Consider the following 22,552-nt stretch of genomic DNA (forward strand, 5'->3'; position numbering starts at 1 on the left):
AAAGTTTAATTTCCATCTCGCTCCAAGGCAAGGCCCTTTGAGGTGTACTTTCTCAGACCCTTATTAAGACCAAGCTGGATTAAATAATGGTCCTAGATGACCAAGACTTCAGTATGTTGTAGTGCCAATACGTATCTGGATATACAGTTTTAACTTTTGCATACATAGCTTTACAAATGTTGTTTATTAGCGATGATGTGCAGATGATGAAGGGATTTCCGGACACTTACAGTGTTTCTTAGCATTTGGATCTTGCAGTAAATTCAGCCAGCCTGGGTCTCATTTTATTTGCTCCACCCTGTCCAAACTGTGTTAGTTTAGCTCAAAACAGAACTGCTATGAGTGTGTAGTGTCTGTAGCTGTTAATTTGTTAGAGCACCTATTAAATGATCATTTTTATTCTCTTTTATCTGTGACTATTTTTATCTGTTTTGATTTATTTATCCATGTTTCCTTATTTATTTATTTTTTTGTTGAAATTAACTGCACTGATCTCCAAACGGTGGATGTGTGAAACGCAATTTAATTTTTATGTGATGCATAAGAATGACAAATAAATCCTATCTTTATTTTGTTTGTTTATATATTAGCTGTCCGTGAATACATCCTCCTGTAAATATAATCATTCAGGCTATCTCCATTCGCCTCAGCGCTCTGATTTGATGCAGAAGATATCGGTGGGCACTGATCGTTCAGGGTGCGCTGTTGTTCATCCAAAACAGTTATTTCTCCGTTGCCTGCCTGTATTTCCTTTATCGCCATGTTTCAGCAGCAAAGCCGGAATAAAAGCAAATTCAAACAAACAAACAAACACACAAAACAGTAGCCTATGGTGATTAACGTGACGCTTGCGGACGCTACAGTGATAGTAGTGTCCTTAGTAACCACTATAGTAACCTTCGAAACAAAAATAAAAACTAACAAACTAAAGCTTGCATACATTCCCTGGAGGAAGATTGTAAAAAAAAAAAAAAAAAAGTAAATTTTTTTTTGTTTTCGACAATGTTTTATAATGTCGAAACTATTTTAAAATGGTTATTTTCCTCTGAATAAAAGCCACGTAAGCCCTGACTTCAGGCTTTGCGCAGGCGCACTGGTCACTCATGTTGATGGATATTCGTAGGAATATGCGCGAAAATCTGTGCATTACTTTTCGTACGTTTTCATACTGTGGGTGAGAGTAGCCTGGGGTGAGACAGGTTGAGTGTGAAGCTTTCAAAGGATTTACTATCATTTTTGCTTTCATATTAAAGGATTTAAAGAGATACTTTAATTTACTTTGGCTATCACTTCTCCTCCTCAGCCAGCGGTACTATAAAATTCAATTCAGTTTTATTTATATAGTGCTGCTTCCCGGACATATACTGGCAGCTTATTCCATAAGAGAGGGGCCTGATAACTGATGGCTCTACCTCCCATTCTAATTTTAGAAACTCTGGGAACAACAAGTAAACCTGCAGTTTGGGAGTGAAGTGCTCTGTTAGGAAAATATCTTACAATGAGATCTTTAAGATATGATGGAGCTCGGTCATTAAGAGTTTGTTATGTTATGTTTATGCATTTAGCAGACGCTTTTATCCAAAGCGACTTACAGATAGGGTAAGGGGGTCTTGCCTAAGGACCCCTACTGGAGGTAGTACCTTTCATGCAGGGGATTCGAACCCAGATCTACCACATGAAGGGTGGCAATCATACCACTACACTATCCAGCCCCTGGAGATTTATATGTGAGGAGAAGAATCTTAAATTCTATTCTGAATTTAACAGGGAGCCAGTGAAGAGAAGCTAAAACTGGAGAAACATGATTTCTCCTGTTAGTTCTCATCAGAACTCTGGCTACTGATTACTCTGCTTGGTAGGAACAGGTAACTATCTAGGTAGGACAGTGGATGTTCAGTTTCTGTTGCATGCACTGCATTTAGTAGACCAGGCTCGAGAGTCCTGGCTGAAGGGTCTTCCCTAGATTCAGGACAATCACAGGAGTTCCTGATAATGGCCTCCTTAAAAATGTGATTCTTCCTCGTGAAAGGATGGCATGCCCCCATTAACATTTGCCACATGTGGACACCACCTCAGTTCAGGGTGGCTGAGACCGAAGATCAACTCAGCTAGGCATGACGGTTAAAACCCAGACCTTGGAATAACTCTTGTATGAACCTCTGGATTACTGTTTAGATAAATTCAATTCAAATTGAAAAAAAAAAAGAAAGATTTGATTTTAAAACAAATCAAAACAAAATCGTTCTATTTAGTTTTCTTTTTCACCAACTCAAAACAAGCTAAAATATCAAACCAAAAACGGCAAAAATAAAAAACCTAAAACAAAAACAAACTTTTATTTTTTTTAAAGTTCAGGATCAGTGTCCTCTAACAGAGTACAGGACATCCTTCACTCCCCATATATTCACAAACTCCTGTGTTTTTACGGTCAGTTTATAAAACCTGAAATCTACTGAGCTGCCATCAGCCCAGTCACCATGGCCACCACGTCTTCTGATCCCTGACCTCTGACCCTGTTCTTCCTGGTCTTCCAGATGGCCAACTTTGCTGTCCCTGAAACACAGTTGATCAGTTGGTGGAAAAGACTTCTCTTTGGAACAATATCGTGGGCCAAAAATAAAAAAAACTAAAACAAAACACCTGACTAAACCCCTTAAACCACCTCTGAAGGTGTTTGAACAGAGCCTCTCATCTGGGACACTGCACAAAGAGATGGAAAACTGTCTCTGACTGGGAGCAGAAAGGGCAGGCGTCCCCCATGTTTGGATCAAGGTGCACCAGATACCTGTTCGTAGCTATGGCCCCGTGTACAATCCTCCACTGGCGGTCTCCTGTCCGTTTGTTGTCAGGGGATTTGTACAGGGACCTCGGGGAAGATCTCACGCTAAAAAGCTCAGTCCACCTCGACACCTTCACCCCTGCCAGCGAGCGTACGTTTAACACCTTAATGCAGAGGAAGTAAATGTCTTTCTTCCCCAGAGTCTCAAAGTCTGTGGCCTCTGAGGTTTCTAGACTAAGCAGGTCATTCTCCTCTGGCTGCCATTGTCCCAAGCTGGAAACACAGCCAGGGAGGGAAAAACGTACTCATCATCCCATTGGTCAGATAGAGTCCGGTTTTCAGCAAACGCCCTGAGGCCTGCTGGCAGGGAAACACAGATCTCTTCCACCAGCCTGAGCAGCACTCTGGTGGACTTGATGCACAGCTGGTCTGCCAGGTGAGGGACAGATGTTTTTAATAGATGGCCAAGTTTCACCAGTCCAGCCTCTCTCAGGCTGGCAGAAGACAGAGAGTGGCTCTTCAAAGAGCCACATCCCCGGTGTGGTTCCAGTTTTCTGTTTAAAAGTTAAAATCTGCCAGGCCTGGAGCACCGACCAGTAGAAAGATGTCAGTCCAGTTAAATCCACTGTCTGAGGCTGGATCAGGAACAAGTGTTTATCATAGCCGAGACGTCCAGCTTTCCTCAGCAGGAGACAGGCAATGTCCGTCCATGGCAGACCAACGGTGTAGAGCAGCCTCTGGGTGGTCTGAAGTCTGAGTGCTGCAACACGACGTGATGTCCACCAGTCCTTGTCCCCCCTCCTGCACCGGAAGATACAGGACAGCAGCCCGAGTCCAGTGCCGCCCAGACCAGAAAAAAATCTACAATCTTCTTCTGAATGTCCTCGATCAGGCCTCTTGATGGAGGCAAGACAGTCAGCCTGTGCCAAAGGGCTGAGGCGACCAAGTTCTTAGCAATGAGGATCCGGCCACTGTCTGAGAGCTGAAAGAGCAACCATTTTCGTTTGGTTAGTCTGGCACACACCCTCTCCAGAACAGCCTCCCAGTTCTTCCTCTCGTACTCCTTAGTCCAGAGAAAAACGCCTAAAATCCTTAGTCACTGTCTTCCCAAGCCCAGGTTTCCTGGTAGCTTTGGTGTCTGTCCAGTGTCCGATTAGTAAAGCTTCACTCTTGTCCCAGTTGACTTTGGCAGAGGAATCTTTCTGGTATATTTTGAGGCTTTCTGTCAGGTTGTCTACGTCTGCCTGGTCCCTAATAAATACATTGATGTCATCAGCATAAGCTGATAACACCAGTGGAGGTCGTTGAGGTAAACCAGGTAACAATATTCCCTGCATTTTGGACCTTAGTCTACAAAGGAAGGGTTCAATGACTTGATAGGAGATAGGACAGTCCTGTCTAATCCCCCTCCTCACCTTTACTCGACAGCTCAGTCCTCCACCCACCTTCATCAAACAGCAAGCATCTGTATACAACAAACCCAGCAGTGACAAAAAAATCCCACTAAAACCAAAAGCCCATAAAGTGCTAAAAAGAAAACCATGATCCACCCTGTCGAAAGATTTTTCATGATCCAGTAAAAAGACTCCGATATCAATACTATACAATTTACATAAGTCAAACAAATCCCTCAATAAAAACAGGTTGTCCGTAATGGACCTGTCAGGAACACAGTAGAACTGGTCCCGGTGGATGATCCCGTCCAGCACTTGTTTGAGCCCGTTGGCAAACACCTTAGATAGGAGTTTGTAGTCTATGCACAATAGTGCCACAGGCCTCCAGTTTTTTAAAAGCGCCAGATCCCCTTTTTTTGGGATTTGTGAGAGGACGGCTCTCCTGCAGTAGGCTGGCAGAAAACCTGTCCCTGAACACTCCTGCAGCACCTCCCACGGGTCAGCACCCAATACCCTTCAAAAGTGTTTGTAGAAATCTGCAGGTAAGCCGTCCAGCCCCGGGGCCCGACCAGACGCTAACTATCCCACTGCAGTGGTCAGCTCCTCCAGCGAGATGTGGGCATCCATGGAGAGCCTGTCCTCAGGGCTCAGCTGAGGAAGTCCCCACAACAGCTCATCCTGGCACCCTCTGTGGATGTCCTCCGCTCTGAAAAAGGTGCTGTTAAAGTCTACTGTATGCCTCCTCATTTCAACCTGCTCTGTAGTCATTTTTCTGTCAGGCAGACAGAGACAGACCATCTGCTTTTTCCGAGAGATGGTAGAGGTGGGCAATATGGCAAAAATATCATATCACAATTTTTTTTTAAATGAAATCACGATTTCAATTTTATCACAATCTTAAATTGAAAAATGAAAAACAGGCAGTGTTGCAGAAGTATTTTCGGCTGGGCAGCTCGTACCACGGGTCAACTACTTGAAGCAGGCGTTCGAACCCCTCCTTTTCTACCGTCTTGAACGGTACCATATCTTTAGCAAGATAAAAGGTAACTGCTTCTGTTACCTCTTTCCATCGCTTGCTTGACTTGTCATACGGAGTGCCTTTGTCAAATGCCTGTGTTAATGTTGTCTGTTTTGGTCTTAGCTAGCTGCTGCCTCTGCATGCGGTGCCGGTGCCACCGGGCCCCTCGCTGTTTGGCTCTCAGCACACTGTTTAGGATGCTTCCTCTTCAAGTGATTGAACAGGTTCGTCGTGTTGCCACTCGATGTGCGAACCGTTTCTGTGCAAACATTGCAGATTACATTTGCTTGCACTTGATCAGTTGCGGAAAATCCAAACCAATTCCAATGGAGGTGGAATTTTTTTTAGCGACCAACTCCTCTGTTTGGATTTCAGCAATGGCTCTCCATGTGCTACTGCTACACACACAAACAAGGAGGCGGGTAAGAAAGCGCGTCACTGCCCGTAATTCGCTGTGATTGGTCGGTCAGGTTGACGACGTAATGTGTCTGGTGCGTCGGTGCATCAGCATAGAACTGCAATTTATAGAATGTGCCTGAGACGATCCCACGATCTCTGAAGTTTGACAGATTGTTACGGATCGTCTTCACGTTGCAATCCATATAGCCCACCCCTAAGAGACGGATTTGGTGCAGTGTGTGTGCAGTCTGTCCTCCATGTCCCTGATGTCCTGCTCTAAGTGTTGTATGGTCCTTCTGACCTGTGTTGTGGAGTGACTGGTGTATTGCTACAGAAGACCCTGATATGTGCCTTACCTACCTTCCACCACTGACTCAAAGACTCAAATTAACCCTCCCTCCCCCTCCAAATTTCCCAGAAAGCCTCAAACATTTTACAAAAACGGTGTCATGCAGCAGCTTTAGGTTAAAGTGCCAATGCAAGCTGTGTTTGGGTGTTTGTGTGATGTGAAAATCTAAAGTGACAAAATGGTGATCAGTGAAACCTACAGGATAAATGTGACTGTTTAATAATCTATTTCTATAGGACTGTGAAATGTAAACCCTGTCTAACCTGGCTGCACTCAGCCCCCCATTCACCACCTTCACCCATGTGTATTGTCTGTCGGTTGGATGTTTGACCCTCCACGCGTCCACTACCCCCACCTCTGCTCCCAGCTGCCTCAAGGCTGCAGTAGACCGCAAGTGGGGATCCTACCCGGTCCTGTCCAGGGTGAAATCAGTCGTGCAGTTCCAGTCTCCTCCCATCACTAGGCAGTCATCCTGACTGCACTGCTTCACAAAGGCAGACACCCTCTATAAGGGTGTTCTATAATAAGCCTATAATAAGTTCAGTCTTTCTGAGCCCAAATTTGGGGCATAGATTTTGAGGAGGCAGAAACTGAAACCTTGAATTTGGGCTTTGACAGCCACAGCTCTGCCTGCCATGATCTCAGAGGTGGAGGTGATGTTAATATCCAGGCCCGGAGAGACCAGAGTGGCCACACCTGCAGACAGGTTAGTGCCACGAGACAAGGTGTGATGGCCTCTCCACCACAGACCCCAGTCCACCTCATTGTTCATGTCACTGTGAGTCTCTTCCAAGAAAATAATGTCCATTTTTTTTGTCCGAGATCTGTGACACTAGTTCGGGGACACCTGCAGGTACAACCCGTTCACCGTCACACCGCTCGCCAACAAATCGGCCACTATTCGCTCCTCTTTAACAAAAACCACCAATCCTTTGTTCATTCTCGAGGTGTGGGACAGGTTGGTGTCCCATCTGGTCTCCTACAGCCAGGAGAACCTCCTCCGCTGGCACTGTCGGGTCAGGCTGAACCCGCACCCCGTGCTGGATTGAGAGGGAAAACGTCCCCGAGGATGCCATCCCTGCCGTGAAACACGGCTAACCCTCCACCAAAACACACCAAAAAAAGAAAAACTATACTTAACTACCCAGACAAAAAACACAAATCCTCACATCACAATCACACCGTAAAAAAAGAGAAAACAGACAGAAAAAACTCAAACTCTCAGCGAACTCACCACGTGCTCTACAGACTAACTCCCAGAATGCACTCAGCCAGGAAGAAAGAAAGAAAGAAAGAAAGAAAGAAAGTTCGCAAACTACAGACGGTTTGAAGTGTAGCAGTGATAGAAATGTGGCCGAAAATATCCAGAGCTTGCAATGAATGCATTGGGGTGCTGTGTTTGTAGCCTGGCAATAACTGAGCTGATGACTCTACATGCATTGTTGACAGGTAACACGGATCTCTCTCAGTTGGTAATGTTGACGGAACCTCACTGCTGACAGTTCACTATCTGAGATAAATCTGCGATCAAGCACTGAAATCCCTCCTCCTTTATTCTTACCCCTGTGTCTGAAGTCTCTGGCTGACAATATAGTCTGAAGATGGTTATCCAGATTTCAGAATATGTCCCTAATACTATGTCTAATAGTATTACATAGTACTACATTCAAGTATTCATTATCATTGAAATAACTGAGTATGATAGTTTAAAATGTGATCGATGGATGGTAGAATACTCATTACTTGACAAAAAAATCTTTTTTCCTTCTTTCAGTTATTGGTCATGTAGTGTGCAGTATGTGACTTCCTTCTCTGATTTGTGTTTCTTTCCAGGGTGACCAGGGTTTCCCTGGAGACCCTGGACCTCAAGGAGAGAGGGTAATAGGTGAACCAGGATCAAAGGTAGGAGAGGCAATTTCAATTTTCAATTTTATTTATATAAAACTGAAGGCACTCAAAGCACTTCAATAATATAGTCCAATTCAAGCCAATTGGAGTTCAATTCATTGTAGTCAAGTTAAGTCAAATTTATTTGTATAGCACATTTCATCTACAAAACAATTCAAAGTGCTTTACATAGAATAAAAGCATTGCAGCGGGCAGTGGAAGAAGCATGAAAAATACATAAAAACTATAAAGAGAAAACAAATAAAATTATTCCAAATTAAATTTAATAAAAACAAGCAACAGTCAAGATAAGTTAAAAGATACCGTGCAGATTTCATGCATAGACATGAGAAAAGAAATGTTTTTAATCTGGATTTAAAAATGTCCACATTTGGTGACAGTTTAAGCTCCACTGGCAGTTTGTTCCACTTGTTTGCAGCATAACAGCTAAATGCTGCTTCTCCAGGTTTAGCCTGGACTCTGGACTGGACCAGCTGACCTGAGTCCTTGGATCAAAGAGCTCTGCTGGGTTTAAATTCTCTGAACATATCACAGTTGTATTTTGGGCCTAAATCGTTCTGGGATTTGTAAACCATCAGAAGGCTTTTAAAATCTATTCTGTGACTGACTGGAAGCCAGTGTAAAGATTTTAAAACTGGTGTGATGTGTTCAGATCTCTTAGTCCTGGTTAAAACTCTAGCAGCAGTGTTCTTTGTGAGCTGCAGATGTTTAATGCTCTTTTTGGGAAGTACAGTTAAAAGACCATTACAATAATGGAGTCTACTGAAGATGAATGCATGGATGAGTTTCTCCTGGTCTTTTTGGGAGAGAAAACCTTTAATTCTGTTGATGTTTCTGAGTTGGTAAAAAGTTGCCTTGGTGACAGCTTTGATGTGGCTGCTGAAAGTCAGATTTGAGTCTATCAACACTCCAAGGTTACGAACTTGGTCAGTGATTGTAAGGGCCCGAGTCTCAAGATATGTACCAATGCTGACCCTCTTCTCTTTGCTACGAAACATAATGATTAATAATAATGTTTTTTTTTTATTTAATTGTAGAATATTCTCTCTCATCCAGGTTTTTATTTCCTCCAGACACTGACACAGTACGTTTGCTGGGCTGCAGTTGTCTGGTGACAGAGACATAAAGTTGTGTATCGTCTGTATAACTGTGATAATTGATGTTAAAGTTCTGCAATGTCTGAACCAAAGGGAGTATATACAAGTTAAACAGAAGAGGTCCAGTAATTGACCCCTGGGGGGACTCCATAAGTCATGGCCACTCGCTCAGATTCATAGCTGCCAATTGTAACAAAATAACTTCAACCTTCTAAATAGGACCTGAAACAGTTAAGGACCGCTCCAGAAAGTCCAGCCCAGTTTTCCAGCCTGTGCAACAGTATTCAACCTAATGTTGTTTAACACTTTGACCAGAGCTGTTTCAGTGCTGTGATGACGTCAGAAAGTGGTTGAGCTGGATAAATACAACTTTCTCAATAATCGTGGATATAAAAAAGAGGTTAGAAATAGGTCTGTAGTTGTTCATCACAGAGGCGTCTAGAGTTCTCTTCTGTTGAAGTATCTTAATGGCAGCTGTCTTTAGTGACTTGGGGAAAATGCCTGATGAATGAGCTGTTAACTATTTGTAGGAGATCACTTTCTACTGAGGTAAAAAACAGTTTAAAAAGTCAGATGATATTATGTCCAGAGTGCAAGTTGTTGATTTCAGATGCCAAACTGTTTCCTCCAGGATTTTTAAATCAACAATATTAAATTGTGACATAACGTCAGAGTCATTTCTAGGATTTAGACATCCATCCATTTTCCGTCTGTCGGGTCATGGGGGGGCTGGAGCCTATCCCAGCAGTCATCGGGCGAGAGGCAGGGTACACCCTGGACAGGTTGCCAGTCCATTACAGGGCCACACAAAGACAAACGAGACAAACAACCACACACATGCTCACATTCACTCCTAAGGACAATTTGAGAGTCACCAATTAACCTAACATGCATGTTTTTGGACAGTGGGAGGAAGCCGGAGTATCCGGAGAGAACCCACGCATACACAGGGAGAACATGCACACTCCAGGCCCCAGCTGGGAGTTGAACCTGAAACCCTCTCGCTGTGAGGCGACGGTGCTAACCAGGTTTTAGACACAGATTAGTTTCCTTGTTGGTCTCTGTGGCGTGAATGTTTTATCTAATTATTTAGATTTTTTTTTTGGCTAAAAAAGTTGGCAAATTTGTTGCATTTCTCAGTGGAGAGGAGGTCTGGGTTTAACTGTTTGGGAGGATTTGTGAGTTTTTCAACCATAACAAACAGAGTTGGAGAATTGTTGGCATTCTTATTGATCATTTCAGATAAATGCAGCTGTCTGGCCATGCACAGCTCCTTGTTATAACTACGCAGGCTTTGTTTGTACAGTTCATAGTGAATCTGAAGCTTTGTTTTCCTCCACTTACATTCAGCCTTCCTGAATTCACTTTTCAGGTTTTTGACCATAGTGGTGTTTCTCCATGGTGTTTTCTGTTTGCTTAAGGTGCTTTTGATTCTTATCGGTGCAACAGCTTCCATTACATTAAAAAATTTTAAGTTGAAATGATCCAGCAATCCGTCAACCGACTGTGTGCTCACTGTTGATAACATAGCTATGGCCTCCCTGAACTGAGCACTTGTTCTCTCATTAATGTACCTCTTCTTAACTGAGAAGCTGGTTGTTTGTTTCTGAGTAATCAATAAATAAAATACAGAAATGGTCAGACAAGGTCAAATCAATAACAACAACAGAAAAAATATCAACAGCTTTAGAAATGACCAGGTCCAGAGTGTGACCTTGAAGGTGGGTCGGTTCTGTTACATGCTGCCACAAACAAAACATGTCCAGCACAGAAGAAAATTCTTTGGCTTTACCATCCGTCATATTATCTATGTGAATGTTAAAATCCCCAGTCAAGATCAAATGGTTAAAATCAGTTGAGATAACAGACAATAATTCATCAATAAAACTTGCACAGTATCCTGGAGATCTGTTAATGATTAAGAACAGAAATTTAGGAACACCCTTTAAAATAAAACTAAGATATTCAAAAGGAGTGAAATCACCAAATGAGACCTCTTTTCACTGGAATGATTCTTTAAATAAGGCAGCTTCTCCCCCACCTTTCCTCCCATTTCTGCATTTATCCATAAAACTAAAATTTGGGGGTGCTGTTTCATTAAGAAGAGTAGCACTTGTGCTCTCTGTTAACCATGTTTCTGTCAGAAAAAGAAAATCTAAATTGTGTGAAATTATGAAGTCATTAACTAACAGTGACTTATTGGACAGAGATTTAATATTAAGTAAAGTTGGCTTAGTGGAGTTTACACTGGTCTCTGTTGTATTCTGAGTTGTACGTGGTACCGTTAACAGATAAGTTAGATTCACCCGGCAAGTTGACTGTATTTTGAGTCCTTCTTTTACTAACTAGTACAGGAATCCTACTCAGTCCCAGCCTGTTCTCAGAACAACTGTCAGTAGTAAGACTACTATAGCAGGGACCCTGAATGCATCATGGCATGTTATCTTTGTTTTGAACTCTGCTGCTGCTCCTTGAACATCCTACACATCCCCTTGTGCCCCGCTCTGCCAGGACAGATGATGTAAGAGGAGGAGGAGGGGGTGCCCTGCTCTGCCAGGACAGATGATGTAAGAGGATGTTAGAAAAATTCTCTGTAAAATTAGGCTCAGAGTCGCTGGATACGATTAATTAACACAAAACATTTATTTCTTGCAAGAAAGAGACAAGTCCGCACAACCTGTCGGGAAGATCGCTCAGAGTTGTCTTCCGACAAAATGGTGCTCCAGCTATTTATGTTGCTTATGCTTGCTGATCACACAATGTTATGAGAAAAGGCGCTTTTCTCACCATTCATTATTATGGGTAGGAATATTCAATGTTATGGGGAAAGGTGCTTCTCTCCCCATTCCTTGTTATGGGAAGGAACATAAGAGGTGCTTCTCACCAGATAATATTATGGGAAAGTCTAGTACCAGAGTCAAAACACTTTTGCTTGAATCATAGAAGGTGAACAGATGGAGTGACTCTTCTGTCATAGTATAACTATATAATTTTTCCAACAGAGGAGGAGGAGGTACCCTATGTTTCTTGGTAGATGGTGGTCGCTGGAGTCCTGGCTGGGATACAGACATCCTTTGGAGACTTTGGGTGATGTGGAGTAAGGGGTCTGGTGAGGGGGAGGGCTGGGGGTTGTTTGCCTCGCTGCTGTGTCCTTCACCCTTATCTGCACACTCATGTTTTGGTTTGCCATCCCAACAGTATGATTTAAGTGTGCAAGTAGTCTGCATCCAGTTAAATTTGGATCCATCAGGTCTGAAATGCTCCTTACAGTTCCAAAAGATATTAAAGCTATCAATGAACTTAATCCCATGAACGATGCATGCATTTGATAACCATGTATTCAGGCCAAGAAGTCTGCTCAAAAGTTCAATTCCTTTACCCACAGTAGGAATGGGGCCTGAAATGGAGACACGGTGTGCCCCATCGTTACACAGTCTCTCCAACAGCAGAGAAGTCTTTCTTCAGGATCTCAGAGCCAGTCTTCCTTCTCAGAATATCAAAAGACCCCGTGTGGATAATGATCCTCATGCCATCTGCATGTGTAGACAGAATGGTCATCAAGTCAGTTCTCTGACTGATGTATCAGAATAGTTATATTATTATTGGATTTGATTTTTATCATAATCCAATTCATTCATACAGAGCCAATTCAAAAACAATTTCCTAGCTAAGGAAACCAACAGATTGCACCGAAACTTCTCTTCGGTCCAATCTCCCGTCCTGAGCATGCATGAGGCGACTGTGGAAAGGAACGACTCCCTTTTAACAGGAAGAAACCTCTGGCAGAACCAGACTCAGGAAGGGTGGCCATCTGCCTCGACCAGCTGAGGTTTGAGAAGACAGAAAAGAGGGGGAAAAAAAAACACCATAACACCATTCAAAGGATACCTGTTGGAACAGAGAAACACAAGTTAATAACCACAATAATGTCACATGTACATAATGTCATTGTAGCAAAGCTCACTTTCGTAAAACCATATTCAGAAGAATGAATGACAGGATGTCATTGTTGGACACAAGTTCCGAGTTGATATGTTTGTGATTTTCTAGGGTGAGTCAGGACCTGATGGGGCTGCTGGGATACCTGGCATTCCTGGTGAAGATGGAACTGTTGGTCCTAAGGTGAGTATACAGGCCTGGTGACTTGACTGGACTCAAAGGTCAATGGTCATCCTTCCATTCATCTATTTTCTGCCTTCTGTCTGGGACCAAGTTGTGTGGGGCAAGTTTAACCAGACATCCACAGACCACCACCTGTCCCTACAGAAGGTGTCTTTGGTCACATTTTGTAAGGTTCACTCTGGATTAAGTGCAGCACTAACATTATAGTACACAGTTTTGTTTTTTATTTCAAAGATTTTGAATTTTTTGTAATATTTCCAAAATCTCTATTTGAAATTGTGTGGTCACTACAAAATTGCAAAAGACATGAAATTAAACAGTTATTGCATTAGACCTTATGTACAATACTGCAAAAAGAAAGTGTCAAAGTTCTTTTTTTTCTCCTCTATCTTCCTATAAACAGTTACAGCCTTGTTGTGCAAATTGAAACGTATTGCTCGTGACCACTTTGGACCTACCATTTTGCAAATACTGAATCAGTTTGTTATAATACAGATCTTACACCACTATGTTAGACTTCATACAATTCTGTGGCATGGGTTTAATACTGTATAATGAGCCTAATATTTGAAATCATATTACGGATTAAAAATATGCATCCACCCATCCATCCAGCCATTATCATCCACTTATCTGAGGTCAGGAAGCAACAGTTTCAAGAGAGAAAGCCAGACATCCCTGTCCCCAGCCACACTCTCCAGCTCCTTCTGGGGGATCCCGAGGTGTTCCCAGGCAATAAGGGATATATAATTCCTCCAGTAAATTCTGGTTCTGCCTTGGGGCCTCCTCCCAGTAGGATGCGTACGGAAAACCTCCAAAGAGAGGCGACCAGGAGGCATTGTAACCAGGCCCGGGCATGGTGTGTGCGTATCTATTGAGCCTCTTCTTGGACAAACTAACTGGGGAGTCTGTTATTCTCAAAATGTCCTTGATTTAGCCTTGTCACAATGTCCTTGATTGAGTGATTGAGACTCCCCTACACAGCTGGTGGTTATCAGACTTATCAATTCCTAAAAAAGAATTTGCACAGGTGGTAAATATCAGACACTACAATTGTTTGTAAAGAATGCAAATAATGTTTACAAACTAATAATTAGTATCTTTCTACTGGTGAACTGAGCATCAGAAATGGTCATGGGAGCTGTTAGCTGGTAACACTATACTGTGTTACAGTGTTGCACTATAATGTCATAGTGAGTGACTCACAATAGGATTGTGAGTGAACGTAGCAATGCTTTATGAGCTTCTAACATATTATCAGGACCAGGAATTTGGATTTGTATATATAACACCCAGAAGTGACACCTGAAAGTTAGGAGAGGTATTGAATATGCCTAAATTAGGCCATCTGTCTTGCCTGTGATATGAGTTACATAAAACAACAACAAAAAAATTACCTCACACTCTTATTCAAAATTTCTTTCTCACATGTGTTATGATGACATATCATAACTCTCACATGTCAAGTAACTAACTGTCTTGTGATAAATGTGGTTGTTTAATGCTACTGATGCATGTTCATCTATTGTTTTAACAAGGGAGAGCCGGGGTTGCCAGGTTTGCGAGGCCCAGAGGGAGCACCGGGGAGAGGCATACCAGGAGAAAAGGTCATTTCAGCCAGCCACAGTGCAGCTGCAGTCCAGATTTTATAAACACCCTTTGGGAGAATGTCCTGGTTACTTTATGTTGTACATGATCAAGGCTGCTTTAAGACTCCTACACCTTTGGCTTTCCTGAGCACACATGGCATAAAATCACAGACTTGCATGTAACCACTTAGGTACATGTTGGCCTACCTATACAGATTATAGTTTAATTGTTCTAGATGTGTGCAAAAAGACTAGTAAAACTAATTGTATTAGTAGCATCTTATTTACTCTTCAGACAAGAGGGGGGGGGGGGGTTAAGTTCCTTACTTCCTTCCTACAGTGTGAGGGGTACTGATTTATGTGATGCTGTGTGTTTGTGGTCTTCCACAGGGAGATAGAGGTGATCGAGGCCCAAGAGGACTCTTAGGGTCTCCAGGCCCAGTTGGACCTGCTGGAGCAAAGGTATGTTGGAGACAAGTTGGCATTAAGAGCAACATGTAACAGCACAAACTGTCAATTTTTTAATATCCACTGTCATTTCAAAAACAAAAAGGATGCTGTCAACGTTTTTACTGCCAGTAGAACAATTCAATTCAATTCAGTTAACAAATATCATCACAAGGCACTTCAAATGATAAAGCAATTCACTGTAGTACAATCCTAATCCAATAAAATCAAATTTATTAAAATCCAAATTAGGACGATTTATACAATGCCAATTAAAAGAAAAAAAAAAAAGGTTCCAAACTAAGGAAACCAACAGATTGCATCAAATGTTATCTTATAGTTCAGCAGAACCAGGCTCAGTAAGGGTGGTCATCTGCCTTGACCAGCTGGGGTTTGAGAGAACAGTAAAGAGGGGACAACAAGCACCACAACACCAGGCCAGGGATACCTGCTGAGAGAGAGAAACACAAGTTAATGACAACAATGATGTCATATGTACATGGAGAGTAAAGAGAGCAGAGTGAAGAGAGGTGCATCATGGGAGCTGCCTAAATAGTCTAAGCCTATTGAACGGATAACAAAGAGATGTTTCAAGGTCACCTGAGCCACCCCTAACTATAAGCTTTAGAGGAAAGTTTTAGGACTAACCCTAAAGGTAGAGAGAGTTGTTGCTTCCTGGACTTTACTACCAGCTGGTTCCACAGAGAGGGGCTTGATAACTGAAGGTTGGTTCATGTTCTTCGTCGTATCTTTCTCAGATAGGTGTGTCGTGGTGGTGAGGAAGGACCCGGATGCAGATATTAAAAAAAAAAACTTGGTTTATTTCAAAGAGCTGTAACAAAAGGCGCGGCTGAGCCGGTATTCAAAAACCCTAGCAAAACAAAACCTGACAAAAACCTGTCATCAACTATGACTGTGACTGTGACTATGACCAGGGTGCAATTTGCCGGTGGAGATGGAGGGGATTCCCCCCTCCCCCTCTGGTTTACACGTTCTACCCTCTGCTGAATTATTTTTACCTCGGTGGGGACAACCTATTTCAACCATTACATCGTAATTATTAACAACCAAAATACAAAGGTTCATTTTGATCTACCGGGAGCGAGTCAGAGATGTCATGGTCGCAGAAAGTAGTTTTATTTTGAAAACCAACTGAATTTCCTTGCGTTTCACAAGTCCAACTTCCTGTCTGCGTCATCCGCGCCCAAACAAAAGCTTAAATCAAGTGGAGAAAAAATTAAAAGAATCCAGAGCAGCATATCATCATATTTTACAGGACCACCACAAAAAATATATACTGTTTTCATAGTCTGACCTATAGTCTACCAGATTAACCATTTAAAAAAAAAAACATGTTGACAGCACATTGTGGTATTTCATGTTTTCCGTTGAACTGATATCGGGAAAGAATTAAAATGTTATTTTTATTTGACAAATTTAAAAACAATATTTTGAGAAAATGTTTCTGCAAATGCAGTGATAAATTCACGTTCAAAATAGCCCTACTGCCTACATTATGTAGCCTAATGCTTAGTATATACTCCTCCATAACGTGACGCCATCATTGAGCGTTCGAAGCAGTTGGAGCTCATCAATATTGAACAACAAATGCTTATATTGCACCTCCAAGATGGCACAGTGGACGGCTGCCTCGGCATGTTGGTGCGCACTTTTTTGTTTTGTTTTGCATTTTAACTTTTTTTTGCGATGGTACCCAGAGCTCTTTCACCAGAGAAGAGCTCATGAACATCAGGGTAAGGTCACCAGAGTATTTATCCCCTACTTTTCTGCTCCCTACACTGGAAATCTTGGACATTCTGGTCAAAGGTGCGCTCACATTTGCTCACACAGTGAAATGCCGGAGGAGAGGGAAACGGGCCGGTGCTCTTGTGTGTCTTTGCCAGTGTGGATTACGCACACCATTACCGGGAATAATTCTCTCTAACGTGCGTTCCCTGTACAACAAACTGGACGAATTACAACTGCTGTTGGGAAAAAACAAGGACTTTTCTTCATCCGCTGTTTTGTGCTTCACGGAGCACCGGACTCTGCGCTGCAGCTAGCAGGCTTCCAGCTCCACAGAGCGGGCAGAGACACAGAACTTTCCGGCAAAGCTAAAGGTGGGGGAACCCGTAACTTGTCGGTGTTTACATCCCGCCGCATGCCAACGTGCAGGAAGCACAGCACATGCTCGCCGACCAGACAATGTGTGTAGAGCGGACCAACACCGACTCTTTAGTTATTGTCCTTGGTGACTTTAACAAAGGAAACATTACTCATGAACTTCCAAAATATAGACAGTTTATCAAATGCCCGACCAGACAGGAGAATATTCTGGATCACTGTTACACCACAGTCAGGGATGCTTATCATGCCGTCCCCCGTGCTGCACTGGGCCACTCCGACCACGTCATGGTTCACCTGATTCCTGCTTACAGGCAGAAACTAAAGCTCTGAAAACCTGTAGTGAGGACATCAAGGAAGTGGACCAGTGAGGCAGTGGAGGATCTCCAGGCGTGTTTGGAATCTACTGACTGGGATGTGTTCTGGGCTGCTACCAACAGTCTGGATGAGTACACAGAGGCTGTGACATCATACATCAGCTTCTGTGAGGACTGCTGTGTTCCACCACGCACCAGGGTGAGTTACAACAATGACAAACCCTGGTTCACAGCCAAATTCAGAAGGTTAAGGTTGAATAAAGAAGAGGCCTTCAGAAGTAGGGACAAAAACAGATTCAAAGAGGCAAAGTGCAGGTTTAGCAAGGCGGTGAAAGAGGCTAAACGACTATACTCTGAGAAGCTCCAACACCAGTTCTCAGCCAACGACTCTGTGTCTGTCTGGAAAGGGCTCAGGCAGATCACCAACTACAAGCCTAAAGCCCCCCACTCAATGAACGACCAACGCTTAGCCAACGACCTGAACGAGTTCTACTGTCGGTTCAACAGACAAGACAGTCCTGTAACCATCCCCCATGACACCTCTCAGCAGCTCCAGCTTCATATCACGTCCACCTCCCCCACCTCAGCAGAGGCCTGGGCACCTCTACCAATACCCACCTTAAAGGCCCACACCTCCTCCCCTCCACCCACCTCAGTGACGACTCTTTCCACACATGAGAGAGATGTCAACAAACTCTTCAGGAGACAGAACCCCCGGAAAGCTGCTGGACCAGATTCTGTCTCTCCATCCACCTTGAAGCACTGCGCTGATCATCTGTCTCCAGTGTTCAGACATTTTTAACACCTCGCTGGAGACCTGTCACGTGCCAACCTGCTTCAAGACCTCCACCATCATTCCTGTTCCCAAGAAGCCAAGGTCCACAGGACTTAATGACTTCAGACCCGTCGCCCTGACCTCTGAGGTTATGAAGTCCTTTGAGCACCTTGTGCCTTCACACCTGAAAGAGATCACTGACCCCTTCCTGGACCCCTTACAGTTTGCCTACAGAGCCAACAGGTCTATAGACAATGCAGTCAACCTGGCCCTTCAGTACATCCTCCAGCACCTGGATTCCACAGGTACCTACGTCAGTATCCTGTTTGTAGATTTCAGCTCTCCCTTCAACTCAGTCATCCCGGCTCTGCATCAGGAGAAGCTCTCCCAGCTGAGTGTGCCTGACTTCACCTGCAGGTGGATTACAGACTTCCTTTCTGACAGGAGCCGGAATGTGAAGCTGGGAAAACACGTCTCCGACTCACACCTCCAGTCATCAGTTCGTCAAGCTCCTGAAGTTTGCGGACGACACCACTCTCATCTGACTTATCTCTGATGGTGACGAGTCCGCCTGCAGGTGGGAGGCTGACCATCTGGCGACCTGGTGCAGGGAGAACAACCTGGAGCTCAACGCTCTAAAGACAGTGGAGAAGCTGTCAAGGACAATGATGGTGCACTTCTACTCCTCCATCATTGAGTCCATCCTCACCTCTGCCATCACCATCTGGTATGCTGCTGCCACCACCAAGGACAAGGGCAGACTGAAGTGTGTCTTTTGGTCTGCAGAGAAGGTGATTGGCTGCAATCTTCCATCTCTCCAGGACCTGTACACCTCCAGGACTCTGAGCCGTGCAGGGAAGATTGTGGCTGATCCCTCGCACCCTAGTCACAAACTATTTCAGACACTTCCCTCTGGCATGAGGCTGCGGTCCATGAGGACCAAAACCTCACGCCACAAGAACAGCTTCTTCCCATCCACTATTAGCCTTATCAACAAGGCCCGGAGCCCCCCTTGACACTGACTCTCTCCCTCCCCCTCTAGACCTTCTCTATTGTAGTCTATTGTGTATATATATCCAGGTATATATATTGTCTGCACCAACTACACCAAGTCAAATTCCTTGTAAGTGCAAACCTACATGGCAGTAAACTTGTTTCTGATTCTGATTCTGAAATGTTGAAGCGCAGGCGACAGAGAAGACGTTTGCGGAGGTGGTCGTCTATACGACCACTAAACCGGCCGAGGCTGGGAACGGGTGAATTTACAACCTGGATGAACAAATGCACTTTCGATAATTTCGAATGTCAGCGAGCTTCTTCGCTGTATACAGCCATTAAGACTGGAAAAAGCAACTGCCGGAAATTACATTCTGAGCGGACCAATCACAGCCCTTACGGTCTACGCGACGTGTAGTTAGAATTTTTTGGAGGTGCACGTCAGGCTACGGCGTAGGGGTCCACATCGACATCGTAGCTATGACGTTGAAATGACGAGTATAAACTACACTCAAGTGTAAGGTTTATCTACACAAGAATCAACAGTTTTCACACTGTTGTGTGGTAATTTTTCTGAATAAAATGTTTCTCAAAATTATTCTCTCCTCTGCTTTTTTCACAAATCGCACCTTGACTATGACTATGGATAAGGACAAACCTGATAACCAACTTGACTTTAGCATGGATGACGATGAGGATCTGATGAAGAACATGAACCAACCTGGAGACTAAATACAGAGGAGGGTGATTAGTGAGTGAGTGCAGCTGAGGGAAGGAACACCGGTGATGTGAATGAAGCTGATGGCAGGGCAAGAGAGACTGAGGAAAAAAGTAGCAAAGACTAAAGACTAAACATGAACATAAAACATGACAAAACTGATAGACATGACACTAACAAAGAGGTCTGTGTTGCAACCCTCAGCTTTTCCTGTTTGCATATATCCTAATATTACCCCAGATTGATCATCGGTGTGTATAAAATTAGAAAAAAATAGTAATGATATATATGTATGTAACAGAGTGAATGAAGCTTGGAGTGTAAGGGCTTAGAGTGGAAAATAAGGTTATTTACCATATTTTCCTCCGCACCATAAGGCACACCTAAAAATCTTAAATTTTCACAAAAAACGGCCGTGCGCTATATAATCCGGTGCGCTTTATGTGTACACCTGATTCCAAAATCTGTCACGGCTACAGCCATTTTGAATTTACCGCAGGGAGTGCCGAGCATTCATCTGGGCATTAATCCCCCTCTGCATCACTCACCGCTCTCCCTTCGTGCTGCTCACCGCAACTTTCACTTTTGCCGCGCCTCTTCGCTCTCATACATTGGAAAAGAATGTTAACTGGCCACTTCCGTCACTCGCTTTGCGTTCGGTGTGAATCCAGGATCAAGCGGATCCCAGCCATTCACTCTGAATGGGGCGAAGATTGTATCAAGCTCATACTTACAACAATCAATGATACAATCAATACTTTTGCCTATGTCCCAGTGAGTGCCTATTCTTCAGTCTGAAATGGGTGATGCAGAACGATGTGCAGTTTATAAGTGTAAAAATGACCGACGATGTTGTCCTTGACCATCGGACCATTTCCCGCTGACACAGGGACGTAATACATACACTACTTGTGCTGGCAGCGATAAAACAATCAGAGAACATTACGTAATACGTACGCCTTATAATCAGGTACGCCTTATGTATGGGTTAAGTACAGAAATGGATCCCATAATTGAGGGTGCGCTTTATAATCAGGTGAGCCTTATAGTACATTATATATGTATATATATATATACTTGTGAAAAATAAACATTTAATACATATTGATTTTACAACCACAGCGTAGCTGAAGAACATCACATTTGAGCAGTGAATTTGACTCTACTTACATGTAAGACAATCTCCTACAGAAAAAGTTGGAAGCCGAAGAATGTCTCGTTAGGGTTTGTGGATTTTTTTGGACTTGTTTTTTCTTGTCTGTATTTGTTTCTATTCTATTTCCTCATTTAGATTGTCGGTGTTTTTAGTCATTCAAGTAATCTCAAGTAATTTAACATACTGACTAGCAGATCACTTCCTTAGATGCTGGATCAAATTTGGTAATGGATCTTTTATGATGGAAGCTTTCATTTTCAACTGAACGTTTTTGTATGATGTTTTTTGAAAATTCATTAATCCAATGTATTTGCATGTTGTGGACAAAAGAATGATCTTTGACATTTTGCTGACTCAGGGAGAACCTGGCAGCCTAGGAATGGTCGGCCTACCAGGTCCTGCTGGGAGTGGCTTTCCAGGGCCAAAGGTGAGTCATTAATCATACACAAACAGAATGATTTTCAGATGGAAATTACTCATACTAGGACTACAATGAAACTAACGCTAACACTTAAAAAAGAGCTATTACTTAAATACAAACAAACATGAGCGCATTCAGCATTCTACCAAAGGTCATTAGTGTTATTAATTATAATATTCTTCTTGTAAACTTTATGCGTGGGATAGAGCAGAATGTGCTGCTGCTAGGATTAAAAGTCGACAAGAAATATAAGCCTTTTAACAAAGCTTAATTAAGAGAAAGTGAGGAGTAATGCCCAGATTATTGTGCCTCTGTTCATTGTAAATATAAACCTGATAAAAATATGTAGGAGCCCTGACTGAATTAGTAGGTGTTTTTCTATTATTAAGGTGAATGGACGTTGCTATTATTTTGTGTTGTTTGTTTTGGTTATAGTATAATTTATTATGTGATGATATTGAGTAGGGGAATAGTGGGTCACATGCTTATGGGTGGGGATTTTAGTTAATTTAGTCACCTGTTCATTTCTCATTGTGAGGCATAAAGAAAGGGGGTGAATTGGGTCGCAGTTTTTGTTGACCGCTATTTTCTTTGATCACTGTGATTACTTTGAGTTTGTGCACTTTATCGTGAGTTGATCATCTTTTTCTTTTTGGTAATAAAAAGTTAAACTTATTAAATCCCAGTGACAATTCGGCCCAACCTCAGTCTCTCAGCAACTCATTTGTTCCTTAAAATCGCTACAGAATATGATTATGTGACTGTCCTTGAGTGAGATATTACTTTATGTTTGTTACATCTATTACATGGACATCCATCCATTTTCCCGCTTAATCCGACTCAGGGTCAGGGTGCGGGTTGTGGAGCCTACCCTAGCTTCCATTGAGCGAGAGGCAGGGTACACCCTGGACAGGTCAAAAGTCCATCACAGGGCAACACAGAC

The 22,552-nt window shown here is 43.0% G+C and overlaps 1 protein-coding gene across 1 annotated transcript in view; it reads left to right on the forward strand.

Moving 5' to 3' along the window:
• Window positions 1-22,552, forward strand: part of col28a1a (collagen, type XXVIII, alpha 1a) — an 82,648-nt gene that overhangs the window by 38,769 nt on the left and 21,327 nt on the right. The window contains exons 16-20 of the mRNA XM_072371099.1: window positions 7,773-7,841; window positions 12,995-13,066; window positions 14,605-14,673; window positions 15,046-15,117; window positions 21,547-21,615. Of these exons, the coding sequence (XP_072227200.1) occupies window positions 7,773-7,841; window positions 12,995-13,066; window positions 14,605-14,673; window positions 15,046-15,117; window positions 21,547-21,615 (351 nt within the window). The remainder of the gene's footprint in view (window positions 1-7,772; window positions 7,842-12,994; window positions 13,067-14,604; window positions 14,674-15,045; window positions 15,118-21,546; window positions 21,616-22,552) is intronic.

This window comes from Leuresthes tenuis, unplaced genomic scaffold (genome assembly GCF_036924035.1).
Source record: "Leuresthes tenuis unplaced genomic scaffold, fLeuTen1.0.hap1 SCAF_18, whole genome shotgun sequence".
In the NCBI taxonomy this organism is placed as follows: Eukaryota; Metazoa; Chordata; class Actinopteri; order Atheriniformes; family Atherinopsidae; genus Leuresthes; species Leuresthes tenuis.